Source organism: Mobula birostris, chromosome 9, assembly GCF_030028105.1.
Source record: "Mobula birostris isolate sMobBir1 chromosome 9, sMobBir1.hap1, whole genome shotgun sequence".
NCBI classification, from domain to species: domain Eukaryota; kingdom Metazoa; phylum Chordata; class Chondrichthyes; order Myliobatiformes; family Myliobatidae; genus Mobula; species Mobula birostris.
The window spans coordinates 14552909-14567971 of record NC_092378.1 but is presented as its reverse complement, the minus strand read 5'-3'; the positions used below and the strand labels follow the sequence as shown (position 1 = coordinate 14567971).

At 42.2% G+C, this 15063-nt stretch overlaps 2 protein-coding genes across 2 annotated transcripts in view; one reads left to right on the top strand and one right to left on the bottom strand.

Annotated features, from left to right (window-relative positions):
• lemd3 (LEM domain containing 3) overlaps positions 1 to 13457 on the bottom strand; it is a 47547-nt gene extending 34090 nt beyond the window's left edge. Inside the window, exon 1 of the mRNA XM_072267517.1 lies at positions 12160 to 13457. Within this exon, the coding sequence (XP_072123618.1) occupies positions 12160 to 13414 (1255 nt within the window). The 5' untranslated portion in view covers positions 13415 to 13457. The remainder of the gene's footprint in view (positions 1 to 12159) is intronic.
• A 103-nt stretch (positions 13458 to 13560) lies between these two features.
• wif1 (wnt inhibitory factor 1) overlaps positions 13561 to 15063 on the top strand; it is a 98103-nt gene continuing 96600 nt past the window's right edge. The window contains exon 1 of the mRNA XM_072269337.1: positions 13561 to 13632. The gene's annotated coding sequence lies outside the window, so the exon portion shown is untranslated. The remainder of the gene's footprint in view (positions 13633 to 15063) is intronic.

The following is a 15063-nucleotide window of genomic DNA, read 5'->3' as shown; positions in this document are numbered from 1 at the left end:
AGTGAAGTTGTCCAGGAACTGAACATGAAGCAAATGTGAGAGATTTTCGCTGCAATGATTGCAGAAAAGTACAACTTCAATTTTGAAAGGGTACGTAGGTTTAGGGCATATTTGCAGGATGGTTTGAGTGCTTATAAAGAACTGTGTGATAGAAAAATGCGCGAGGCTAAGTAGTCAAGCATACTGTTGTTTTTCAAGCCTTCCACATCAGCCACAGCAGACGACGAACCTCAACCTTCGATATCGAGGCAGGCAGACATAGAAGATGACCTGCCTGCCCTGATGGAAACAGACAACGATGAGATGACACCCCAGTGTCCCACCACCCCAACCTCCGGGGCGCAGTCCAATACCGATCTGCAAAGCATGCAGCAGTAGCCGGGATGCACCCAGCACATCTTTAAGAAAAAAGCTGAAATAAGTAAGTTAATTAATTAGGTGCTGCCCAGCACATAAATGTTCGCCGACATTTACGTGCCGGGCGGCACCTAATTAGCTTGTTTATTTCAGCTTTCTTCTTAAAGATGTGTTGTGTGCGTCCTGGCCACCGCTGCACCGCAGCATACTTCGCGGATCGGTATCGGTCGGTGGCCTGGAGGGCGGGGGCCACTGCAGCACCCCAACCTCCGACAACTCAGCCTAACACACCATCATCAGTGTGCTCGGCCCTGCCTTTCCGATTCTGGTGATACTACACTGCATATACATTATTTCTACTTTATATAGGCTGCGTATTTTTGTTATTTGGTATGATTTGGCAGCTTCATAGCTTAAAGGTTACTGGACAGAGTGTTTCTGCTGAGAGCACTTGTGAGATTTTTGCTGTGGTGGATAGTTCGGCTGTGGTGGATAGTTCGGCAATGGTTGTAGAAAAGTATTTCTACTTTATATAGGCTGTGTATTTATCATATCATTCCTGTTTTTACTATATGTTACTGTTATTTTAGGTTTTGTGTTATTTGGCATGATTTGGTGGGTTATTTTTGGGTCTGCGAACGCTCATAAATTTTTCCCATATAAATAAATGGTAATTACTTCTTCACTTTACGACATTCTGGCTTACGAACCGTTTCATAGGAACGCTCTACCTTCAGATGGTGGGGGAAACCAGTATTGCATTGTATGGCTGCTTCTAAGTTAACTAATTTCACAACACATTCAGTGATAATAAACCCGATTCTGATTCTATTGACTGCAACAAGACACCAGTAGGATGGGAATTGGTTTTCATATTGGGTGGAGTTCAGTAAGCCATTTTCTTACTGAATGGGAAAGGCATGCCTCAGATCAGTCTCCTTCAATACTACAATCTTCTACTTTGGATGAATCCCACCTGGGGGAGGAAGAGAAGCTAAGATGGGGTCTAAAACCCAAGGTGAGTGTTTTAAAATCAAGACATTGCTTTATTGGGTTAACACTGGGATTATGGATGACACTGGGAGTTGGAGTGAATCAGGATTCCACACCAGAAATTTTATGGCCTTAATTTCAGAGAATAGAATGAAGGAGGTTTGAAAGCATACACTTAATAAATAGATGGAAAAGTATGAAAGAACAGACAGCATTTTGCAAGGTAATAAAAATAAAATCTTAGCAACAAGTTGGATATATACCGCAGAGAGTGTGGCATAAGTGCCAAAGACAATGGTTTCAGTCAAAGGAAGTTTCTGCTCCGTCATTACAGGTTGTCAGTCAGAAATTTAGAGATGGTGAATGGGCCAAGCGAGGTGATCAGGCAAACAAGAACATTGTCAGATTACAAATGGAAACTAGCATTGCATTTTCAAATTATGTTAGCAAAGGAGCATATCAACCAAAAAAAAAAATTAAAAGGCAACTTCATTAATTTGGAATACCAGCAAGTGTAATGGCTGGTATCTCCCAATTTTACCACTGTTTTCCCTCTGTTCCCATTCATTTCCTTGTGATTTCCCTCTGTTCCCATTCACTTCCTTGTGACTAGTAAGGCCACCAACTTTCCCAAGTTCTACCATGGTCACAGACATTTTTTTTTTTTTAAATTCCCCTGCTTCTCTACAAATTTAAGATGTGTCACATTTTTCTATTTTTTTTTTCCAAATTTTTGTAAAAAATTAGTTTTTCCTCTCTTCATGGGTGCCACGCAATTTCCTTTCCAGTTCCACAATTTCTTTTAAAATCAACTCTCCAATTTATGCAGTAAAGATCCTAGGGATTGTACTGTGAGGCAGAGAATCCACTGCAGGCAATTCTCTGATTGCAGCTCGATGTATGAAAATGGAACCACACAAGTGCAGTCTAACTGGACAAATGAGTAATGCTGTAAGAGTAGGTTTAATAAATTGACAAAAAGACTGCCGACAAATTGACAGGCAAACTTATTTTCATCATGGTCACATACAGTGAGAGAAGCACTGGCAGATGGGATTGGTATAGACTGGCATCATAGGCCAAAGAACCTGTTCTTCTGCTGTACTGTCTTAAGTGAAAATGCTCTGAACAATTTTGATAATATCTGGTTGGCTACTTGGGATACTGTTACTTTTAGTGACATTTAGTAGGAAGAAGGAAGGTGTCCAATGGACCACACTTCAGGAAGAAGGCAATGCCAGCTCGTGGCGGGGGCACGGGGAGTGGTAATGGTGAGGAGGGCAGAAGACAGCGCTAGTTTTCCCAACTGAGGAGAAAAGTGCCTTACATTTTACTTTAAGTAATGGTTTAATTTCTAGTATTTTGAGGCATTTTTACATAAATAATTTTAAAAATTAAGGTTATTAGAATCATTTTAAAATTCCATTTATTGAAACATCGTAAGCGATAAAGAGAATCTGGAGAGTGTTAAGTACACAAAAGAGAAGTTGCAGACATATATGTAACTAAAGATAGTACGCAAAAGGATTGATACGAATGTTCTGCTGCGAGCCAGCATGATGTGGTGTGCAGAATGACTTCACTGTCTCCTAACAAGTCAGAGATTTGAAAAACAGTACCAAAACCTTTTGGCATGAGCAAACTGTCAAAAGGTCATCAGGGTAGGTTCTCTGCATACATCACTTAAAGCTTAGTCATTGTTCAGAACCAGCTCTACGCTGCAGGATGAGTTTTGCATATTTACGATTATTTCAGTTGCCCCATCAATAAAAAAAGTCAGTGCAGCCAGGCAGGTCTGAACAGTTTATTAAACATAAACAAGTTATTTTCATATCAGTGAAAATTAACTTACACAGTTAAGACTATGAACTGGTCTGTGGCTTAACTTCTCAGGAAAGAGGAAATAGGTATGAAACCAAAGAGTGAGCAATTTTTCTGGGTAGTCTTGAAGGGATTCTTTGTCTAGACTTATTGGCGACAGGGAAGGAAGAACTCTGATAAGAGGCCACACCTGTATTGGGTATGTGTAAACTGCAAAGGAGACTTATAATGTTATGAAGCCTGAGCTAGCCCCCTCTACCTAAAGTAGTAACAGTACAATGAAGGAAAATTTATCATATTTAAAATGTATGTCATTATTTTCATAACAAGATTTTCAGTTAGGTAAATCTATCATTTATAATAATCAAGCTCACATAGAAACTCTCCAAATACAGAGTACCCTCAATTGCTGCAAGGTAATGTTCCATGTTGTCTGTTACCAGGAATTGAGTGTAGTTCAATTTAACAGGCACAAATAATATCAAAAACAAGAGATTCTGCAGATGCTGGAAATCTAGAGCAACACAAATGAAATGCTGGAGGAAAACTCAGCAGGTCAGGCAGCATCTCTGAAAAGGAATAAACAGTCAACATTCTGGGCAGAGACCCTTCAGCACTTTGTATGTGTTACAAATATCAAAGCTAATCTATGTGTACTTGAACATCTTTACAAAAATATATGAAGCCTGATACAAAAACCAAAGATGGCACAAGACTTTAAATCTCTTATCTCATACAATCCATCCCCTCAAATATGTTAAGCATTTTCAGTTCTACACATCTAAAACTTTTACATTTATGAAGCACTTTTCTACACTCAACTTGACAAACTACTTCAAAAAAAGTCATTCACTCACTAAAATGCGGTCAGTGCCACTTTGTAATCAAGTTGTCAAAAGTCTAGGATGAATGGTGGACCAGGACTACAGTGACAATCACTCTTACAACTAAGGCTATGTTCAGAAAATACAGAAAACGACAAACCAGTGCTTCATTTGAAAAGATACAAGTATCATTCACATCCAAACATTGGGTTTTCTAACCTTATCAAACCATCACCTGCCAGTTTGTAGTCCTTCACTCCCCCACCCTTCTTTCCAGACAGAATGTAGGGTCTCAGCCCAGAACATCAGCTGTTTATTCCCCTCTATAGATGCTGTGTGACGATTAATTCCTCTAGCATTTTGTTGGTATTGCTCAAGGTTCGCAACATCTGCAGAATCTCCAGTATTAATAAGATTTTCTTTCATTTATCTATTGGATAGCACTTTAAAAAATTCATGGTCTTTGTTCCTTTTACAAGAGAGATGGCAGTAAAGGAGGAAAATGTGGATTTATTGCAGAAAACTCCAGTGGTGATGGAAGAAGTGATATGCAATATAATAAATCAAAGGAAGCAATCACCTGCAAGATCAAGCATGGGCTGGATTCGGCTACAATGTGACAGGCTGCTTGGAACATTTCAACCAAAGCCCAAGCAGGCCTCAGTCGACAAACTAAAGCCTTCTCATTCAGAAGGCCAGTGATGTTGTGGGGATGGAACTGGACTCTCTGACGGTGATGTCTGAAAAGAGGATGCTGTCTAAGTAGCATGCCATCTTGGTCAATGTCTCCCATCCACTACATAATGTACTGGGTGGGCACAGGAGTACATTCAGCCAGAGACTCATTCCACCGAGATGCAGCACAGAGCGACATAGGAAGTCATTCCTGCCTGTGGCCATCAAACTTTACGACTCCTCCCTTGGAGGGTCAGACACCCTGAGCTAATAGGCTGGTCCTGGACTTATTTCCTGGCATAATTTACATATTACTATTTAACTATTTATGGTTTTATTACTATTTAATTACTTATGGTGCAACTGTAATGAAAACCAATTTCCCCCGGGATCAATAAAATGTAAGTATGACTATGACTATTTGTGGTAGAGTTTTGCATAGGCTTTCATCTACCAGAAGTCAATACACAAAGCAGAATGTGTGACAATTTCAGCAGGTTGAACCTGGCTTTCAATGTCTAAATGTTTGGATACCTGCTGTATATACTTTAACATTCTGTAAATGTACTTAATTCACTCAGTTGTTCAATTTATCACCAGAAGTGATCACAATCCAACTGAAACTTGTCAAAGCACACTAAAATTTTTGAAGGACTATACTCATTTTTACAGTTCACCTAAATAAGCCCAACTCTTCATACAAGCACAAGTATTTAATACATTACTGGAATCCCAGCCTAATGCTGAATTGCATGCTAAAAGAATTAAATTCCACATGCCAGACACCACAGATATCAAATAGTCACACCAATTGTTAACTTGAACCATCTAGTACAGTGGTCCCCAACCACCGGGCCGCAACGCATGTGCTACCGGGCCGCGAGGAAATGATATGATTTGGCGATAGGAGTCAGCTGGACCTTTCCTCATTCCCGGTCACGGCCACTGTTGAGCCATTACGCATGCGAAGTCACCACCCACGCGTCATCCATGTCAGCGCGGGAAAGAGATCAACTCCTCAAGCTTGCAAATGACTGCAGGCTGAAAAGTATGTTTGACTTAACTTCTCCGTCGGCATTCTGGATCAAAGTCAAGGCTAAATATCCTGAGATAGCCACGAAAGCACTAAAAACATTGCTTCCATTTCCAACATTTTTCTGCGAAGCGGAGTTTTCTGCAATGAATGCAAGGAAAACTAAATTGCAGAATAGACTGGACATAAAGAAACCCCTTCGAGTATCGCTGTCTCCCATCACCCCTCGATAGGACCGTGTTGTTGCAGGGAAACAAGCCCAGGGCTCCCACTGATTCAGCGATATTGGTGTGTTGCACTGATTTTATATGTTCATATGGGGAAAATATGCGCTGTGTGTTTAATATCCAAACGTTACTTAAAATGTTATGATGCTATTGACTTACTTATATAACCATATAACAATTGCAGCATGGAAACAGGCTATCTCTGCCCTTCTAGTCCGTGCCGAATGCTACTCTCACCTAGTCCCGCTGACCTGCACTCAGCCCATAACCCTCCATTCCTTTCCTGTCTATATACCTATCCAATTTTTCTTTAAATGATAATATCGAACCTGCCTATACCACTTCTACTGGAAGTTCATTCAATACTTACTTCAAGCTCCCCTGATAATTGACTTATCACTATATTCATGCGAGGAAAATATGCACTGTGTGTTTAATATTAAATTCATTAGATAAACCCTTTTAGAAACGAAATTGAGTGTATTAGCCACTTATCACCTATATTCCGGTCGTGATTAACAACCCCCCCACCCCCCCGAACAGAATCGCCAAAAAGGATTTGCGGGGGGAAAAAAATCGGCAGGTCACGACACGCATGCGCAATGGTGCCCGTGCAAGGCTTCATGGTCATTGTAGTCTTTTTCGGGGTAAACACAACATATTTGACTGCTACTCTTGTCCGTTGGCAACCCTACCCCCCCCCCCCCCCCCGGGTCAGCCGGTCCGCAAGAATATTGTCAATATTAAACCGGTCCGCAGTGCAAAGAAGGTTGGGGACCCCTGATCTAGTAAATACTTCTGACACAAAGAATACACATTTGGCCTTGAATGTTAAGATATTACATACCTGGAAGCACATACATTTACACAATCAGTAAGTTAGGTTCTACTTCGTCAGGCTTGTCAGTAAGAGGCCTTTTGAAGGGATAGTCACACCATTATCTGGGCCATGTCTGTCAAGAATATAATTGTAAATTATAGCTAGATTTGGATTATAGAGTAACCGATGGCATCAAGATGCATAGTAACCAATTGGGAATGGGCAGGGACAGGTCACAAAAATTGGTTCGATTACATTACACTGAATTTTAGTATTATAAATTGGATGGATATTCAATAGATGGCTTAGATTAGCGAACCAAACAGATAAAGACTCACAAACCAACTCAGCAGAAAAAAAAAATCAATAAGCTATCAGAAATTATAACCTTAAAAAGACAGTTCTCAATACACCTGGTTTTCTGAAGGTCTTCAGGTCACCTGCGTACCTGGATACCTGGATATCACTACCTACTGTACAAGCAATCAACTCCAAACTGTACACAGATGTCCATTCAGTTCAGGGGAATAAAACAACAGCATCGTACGGTTCAAAGAATGTAGGCACCATTGACAAAGTTGCAGACTGTTGACAGCACCTGCAATAATGTCAAATATTGCATCTAATTTTTTACTTTTCCAAGTAGTCAATCCAGTCAAAATAAAATTGCTCTACACCGTTTCCAGATAAATATTTGCTAAGACACTGAAAAACTCCATATTCTAACAATACTCTTCGGCACAATGGTTATTTTCTCAGTTTTTCCATTGATTCTATTGTATTCCTTTGTTCTACTATGAATACCTACAAGAAAATGAATCTCAAAGTAGTATGTGGTGCCATAGACAGTCCACACTTCAATAAACTTACTTTGAACTTTTAAAATTTGTTCTATCCACATAACAGAACAGAATAGGGCATCAATTTAATGCCTCATGACAAAAGGAATTGAGCAACATACAATTGTTACCATTTCCTGAAACTAGTCTGTAGTCATGACAGGGACAGGACTAAAATAGCATATCACATTCTCTAATTTCTCCCTCCACTGAAACAGAAGAAATAAACAAATGTTAATTATAAGAGGAATGAGATTCATGACATAACTTGGGAGAGATGGGAAAATAATGAGGAAAATTAGTTCAGTGTCACCAAAATATTTTTAGCAATTATTTTAAACATAGACTACAAAGCCATGTCACTTGGACATCTACACTCATCGGTATTGTAAATATACACACTTGGGACACTGCAAAGACCATATTGTTCATTCAATAGTTTAAAATGAAAAGCTTATGGCACAACACATGGTTAACAAGAGCAACTTGCATTTCTACTTCTTTGCTGCATTGTGACACTCAAAGATGTTCCGACACTATAAACAAACGTATCGGTAGTTAGCCAAAGATTATATTGGGAAAGGTTTCCCCCAAGGAGACACTTTAGAAGAACATAGAACAGTATAGCACAGTACAAGCCCTTCGGCCCACAATGTTGTGCCAACCCTCAAACCCTGCCTCCCATATAACCCTCCACCTTAAATTCCTCCATATACCTGTCTAGTAGTCTCAAACTTCAAGAGTGTATCTGCTTCCACCACTGACTCAGGCAGTGCATTCCATGCACCAACCACTCTCTGAGTAAAATATCCCCCTCTAATATCCCCCTTGAACTTCCCACCCCTTACCTTAAAGCCATGTCCTCTTGTATTGAGCAGTGGTGCCCTGGCGAAGAGGCGCTGGCTATCCACTCTATCTATTCCTCTCACTATCTTGTACACCTCTATCGTGTCTCCTCTCATCCTCCTTCTCTCCAAAGAGTAAAGCCCTAGCTCCCTTAATCTCTGATCATAATCCGTACTCTCTAAACCAGGCAGCATCCTGGTAAATCTCCTCTGTACCCTTTCCAATGCTTCCACATCCTTCCTATAGTGAGGCAACCAGAACTGGACACAGTACTCCAAGTGTGGCCTAACCAGAGTTTTATAGAGCTGCATCATTACATTGCAACTCTTAAACTCTATCCCTCGACTGATGAAAGCTAACACCCCATAAGCTTTCTTAACTACCCTATCTACCTGTAAAGCAACTTTCAGGGATCTGTGGACATGTACCCCCAGATCCTTCTGCTCCTCCACACTACCAAGTATCCTGCCATTTACTTTGTACTCTGCCTTGGAGTTTGTCCTTCCAAAGTGTACCACCTCACACTTCTCTGGGTTGAACTCCATCTGCCACTTCTGCATCCTATCAATGTCTCTCTGCAAGCTTCAACAATCCTCTACACTACCTACAACACCACCAACCTTTGTGTTGTCTGCAAACTTGCCAATTCACCTTTCTACCCCAACATCCAGGTCGTTAATAAAAATCACGAAAAGTAGAGGTCCCACAACAGATCCTTGTGGGACACCACTAGTCACAACCTTCCAATCTGTATGTACCCCCTCCACCACAACCCTCTGCCTTCTGCAGGCAAGCCAATTCTGAATCCACCTGGCCAAACTTCCCTGGATCCCATGCCTTCTGACTTTCTGAATAAGCCTACCGTGTGGAACCTTGTCAAATGCCTTACTAAAATCCATGCAGATCACATCCACTACACTACACTCATCTATATGCCTGGTCACCTCCTCAAAGAACTCTATCAGGCTTGTTAGACACAATCTGCCCTTCACTAAGCCATGCTGACTGTCCCTGATTAGACCATGATTCTCTAAATGCCCACAGATCCTATCTCTAAGAATCTTTCCCAACAGCTTTCCCACCACAGACGTAAGGCTCACTGGTTTATAATTACGCGGACTATCCCTACTACCTTTTTTGAACAAGGGGACAACACTCTCCTCCCTCCAATCCTTCAGTACCATTCCCATGGACAACGAGAACATAAAGATCCTAGCCACCCCCTCGCCTCAAGGAGCAGCCTGGGGAATATTCCGTCAGGCCCCGGGGACTTATCCGTCATAAAGGCATTCATAGCGAGATGATTCGAGTAAAGGAGCAGGGAGGTACTACTGCAGTTGTACAAGGCCTTGGTGAGACCACACCTGGAGTATTGTGTTCAGTTTTGGTCCCCTAATCTGAGGAAAGACATTCTTGCCATAGAGGGAGAACAAAGATGACTCACCAGATTTGATTCCTGGGATGGCAGGACTTTCATATGATAAAAGACTGGATCGGCTAGGTTTATACTTGTTGGAATTTAGAAGATTGAGGGGGGATCTTATTGAAAAGTACAAAATCCTAAAGGGATTGGACAGGCTAGATGCAGGAAGATTGTTTCCGATGTTGGGGAAGTCCAGAATGAGGGGTCACAGTTTGAGGATAAAGGGGAAGCCTTTTAGGACTGAGATTAGGAAAAATTTCTTCACACAGAGAGTGGTGAATCTGTGGAATTCTCTGCCACAGGAAACAGTTGAGGCCAGTTCATTGGCTATATTTAAGAGGGAGTTAGATATGGCCCTTGTGGCTAAAGGGATCGGGGGTATGGAGGGAAGGCAGGTACAGGGTTCTGAGTTGGATGATCAGCCATGATCATACTGAATGGTGGTGCAGGCTTGAAGGGCCGAATGGCCTACTCCTGCACCTATTTTCTATGTAAAACCACAATTAGGAATAGGAAGAGGAGGAGGTGACAGCATTTTTAAACACATGTAAACTTGAAATGCAAACCTGTGGCGCAGAAACTGCAATCAAGGAGTAGATGCACGGTTAAATATCAATACCCAAAGTGTTATTTCTTGCAAATTTTGAAACTTATCTTTAGCCTCCCCACTGTAATAAATAATCTGGTTATATTTGCCCATCAATGCTACCACAGAAAAACTTTCACTACATTTATTAAGTTTGGCTGTACGTCATACTCTATGACTAAGGTTAACTACTGCAAATGCGCATTCTCGCTAATCCAAGTTCTGTACTTGTTCTAAAAATTGATTAAAAATGTATATCACACTTATTAACCTACTTTTGTAGATTTTTTTTTAATACTTCATCAATTCGATCCCTTTCCCAAATTGCCAATAAATTCACCTATCCTCAGCCCCTCCTTCAGTTTCATTGGCTGAGGAGACAGTTTGTCTTGTCCACTTAGATCTCTGATGTACTAGTGTCTAGTTAAATGTTCAATTGTTTTGGAAACTATTTTTTAAAATCAAGAATCGTGCTAGCGTCAACTGGCACTCACCAGAAAACATCATCTTCCATCAAATACTGAACAATAATGAAGGCATTATTGGCCATGTATTTATGAAACACGTATAAAGGTGCAAATTGTTGTAGACATTCTGAGAAGCTGACAAATTTCAGAACTGTCTGCTAGCACAGCCATCAAATACATCACAGCCAGCAGTAAATGAAGTAGATCCAATTTATGATATGCTGATGGAAAACCACCGAAGAAATGTCAAGCAGCAGTCTGCTAACATTCAGCACACAGACTACATTCTTAGCTCTAATTTGACAAAATGCTTCAGGAGCAAAGTCTGAAATTTCCTCTGTATCTAGTCATTACAAATTTCACAGCAACTGTCTTAAAAAAGACATTTTGTATATAACGTAAACATCACAGTTGTCATGGCTTTAATATGGAAGCCAAATTAACCACAAGTTGCAATAACCTGAATGGCTAAAATAGATAAATGTATTATTAAAGGATTTATACTCGTATTTTCCCCACAAATTTCCTAATCTTGTCACATTATGCCTTAGCAGTTTCTCCCTATACCTTTAATATGAACTGGACAATTATGGTACACAATGTTTACCATGGAGATGATTTGTCCTTGTTGCATGAAAAACCATAAATTAATTTTAGAAGCAAACGAGAAATGGTCACTGGAACTTACCATGATGATACAAACACACTAAAACAAATTGCTATTTTATGGCAATTTCAGCCCATAAGACATAGGTTGCAATTCTTGAATTCAAGATGCAAGACTGTTTAATGTCATTCCCACAAGTGTAAAGGAGAAAAAATAATTTACTGTGTATCTGATACAACACAAGATATAGGATACAGTAAAAATATGCAAGATAGTTTACATACATAGATTAATTCTATGTACTAGGTACAGGAGTGTCAGTATACATGTTGACTGACAGGAAACGATAAAGTAATGACGGTGGGGGGTGGGTTAACGGGTGAAGTTGTTAATCAGCCTTACCGCTTGGGGAAATGACTATTCTTCAGCCTGGTAGTAAAAAGAATTATGCAAAACAGAGGAATTTGTATATTATACCACATTTTAATCTAACATTACAACATATTCCTTCTTGGGTACACTGAGCAAGATATTGCTACAAATTATGGTTTCATCACCATGAAATAACTAGTTCAGCATGGTCAGGTGATGTCTGTCACAATTAACAATGGAATGATTAATCGTCTTGCCGCAAAACTTACCATCAAGAATTCCTTCCTCTGGTCCTCCTGAACCCCTCATTCTTATATATGTAAGTCCCAAAACAAGGAAAAACAGACAAGCAGCAGTCAAAAGAAACATGGATAGGTAGTGTGCACTGAATCCACCGTTCGCCGAACCGCCCTCCCGTTTAAACTGCTGCAACAGTTCCTCCTCAGGTTCTCTAGGGCTTTTACGGTTATAAGTACTGTAGGTTTGGTTAATGCCTGTGTGGTTTGAGTGATTGGCATCGAGGAGAAGAGATGGCGAGGGACCGCTTTTACTGGTGAGAACATTACTGTTGTGGATGGATGGACCAGTCGGACCGATGTGATTGTCGTTTCGGGTGCTGTTATAAAGACTCTCCCTCTCTGCTGCCAATATTCCAGGGCTAGTCTTGTTGGAAGTGGAACCACGGAACCGCAATAACATGGTGGGCTCTTCTTTGGCGTCTTCCTGCCTCTGATCCTCCACCTCCAGCTGGCTTCTTGTGTCTAGACAGCCAGAACCGTCGGCGACGTCGTAGATCCGCCTGGCGCCGCCTCTCCTCCCAGCGCCGCTTTCCTCCGCCGAATCACTGCTATTAACCGTGCCTGACATGGCCAGCAACTTCTTAGACTGGCTCCGTCTGGAGTTCGTCCTCCGGCCCCGCTCCGCTCGTTCATCCTCGGAGTCGGAGTAATTGCCGTCCCTAAAGTAGGAGACTCTGCCGGTGCTGCCACCGCTGTTGTTGTTAGCATGCAGCTCGGTTCCCGGTGGCTGTTCCTCTTCCTCTGGCTGCTGCTGGGAGCCTCGGCTCGGACTCGGCCTCCACCAGGGGGTGGAGTTGTTTCTGCCGGCCGAGGCCCCCGCGTCGCCGTTATTGTTGCTGCTCACCATTCTCTGCGGTGTGCTCCTCGCTCGGCTGTTGCTAGGCCGCGGACGGGGGTAGTCACCAGAAGCTCTCTCCATTCTGCCCGCTCGCCGGCTCGCCTCGCTCCGCCCGTTGGCTTCGGCGTCCGACTCGTCCGAGCTGAAGCCCAGCAGCTTGCTCGGGGATACGGGGGGAGCAGTGACGCTGGCGCTAGATCCGCTGAGGCCCGAGCCCTGGCCTGCCCCGCCGCCGTTCCTGGTCTTGGGCCGCGCGCCACGCTCCTCGCGCAGCTTCTTGAGCTTCTTTATGTAGACGGGCCGGGTGTTCTCGGTGACCGGGCCCGGCACCACACCGAGTCTTCTCAGTTCCGAACACAATTCCGCGTCCGTTAACTGCGCCGCCATTTTACCGCGCAAGGCGTGAGACTACCGGAACTGACGTCACCCAGTCTGGCGCGCCCCCCTACACACGCACACACTATCGCAGACAATCTCTCTCTCTCTCTCACGCAATTACATACACACAATCACACACACTCGCACAATCTCACACACACACACAACCCTCTGGTCGAAGGAGTCCTTAAAGGGGAAGAGTCACCGGCCTCTGGCCCAGCTGAATGGTATGTGAGAGTACAGGGGTGGGCGCAGGCCATCGATTCGATGAGTCAAATGGCTTCTTTCTCTCTCGTTTGGAAACATAGACCACTCCGCCGTAGTCCAGTTATGTTCAGGTTTAATTGTCATTCAGCCATACACATGCATACAGCCAAACGAAACAGTGGTCCTCTGGGGGGGAAGGTGCAAAACACAGTACCAACTGTCACAGCAGCGCAAAGCACATGTGTCTTGTATATCACGCAAATATTCGACACTATTATAGTTATTGCCCTTCAGATATTCTCCCCGGTCCACTTCTTATTATAACTTGTTTTTTTTTCAACATTTATTTAAGTTATGTTGGTTTTGCAGGCTGAGGCAGCACTTAATTATCCTTGTGAAGGTGCCTTCTTGAACTGTTGCCGTCTTTGAGGTATGGGTTATTCTTACAGGTAGATTGTTCTGGGAATTTGCCCCAGAATGGTGTATTATTTCAAACTCAGGACAGTGTGTGGCATGGAAGCAACTTCCACATGGTGGCATTCCCATGCTTTTTCTGCCTTTGTCCTTTAAACTGCTAGAGATTGTAGGTTTGGAAAGAGCCTTGGTGAGGACCTGGATGGTACAAACTCTTGCTACTGTATATAAGTGGTGAGGTGAGGGAATGGTTGTAAACGGGGTACTTATCAAGCAGGCTCTTATTATCCAGAGTGCTTTGATGTACTTGTGATAAATAAATCTGAATCTCAGCTTCTTGAATGTGTTGAAGCTGAACTCATCCAGGCGAGCAGTTCCTGATCTTATCATGTTCCTGACTTAAGCTTGTTGAAGAGTGCTCGCTTTGGGGAGTTGGGAGGTTACTCATCACAGGATTCCTAGCCTCTGACCTGCTCTTGAAGCCACATTTTCAGTATTGTAGAGGATTTGGTCATGATCATTATTATTTTTAAACCTTGTATCATGTATCCTCCAATTGTGGCTTCAGTGACCGTACTGAACCCAGGGGTACTGAGGGTGCAAAACAATTAGAAAGGGAAATTAAGGTTCTATGTTGTACGTAGAACAGAACAGCACAAGAACAGACCACTCGGCCCATAATGTTGCACCAAACAAGCTAAAAAGAAAATCAGAACACCCAAACACTAATCCCTCCTATCTGCACCATTTCCGTATCCCTCCATCTTCCACACTTCATACTTCATTGTCGCCAAACAATTGATACTAGAACGTACAATCATCACAGCGATATTTGATTCTGCGCTTCCTGCTCCCTGGATTACAAATTGATAGTAAATATTAAAAAAATAAATTATAAATCATAAATAGAAAAATGGAAAGTAAGGTGTTGCAAAAAAAATGGAGAGGCAGGTCTGGATATTTGGAGGGTACGGCCCAGATCCGGGTCAGGATCCTTTCAGCAGTCTTAACACTGTTGGAAAGAAGCTGTTCCCAAA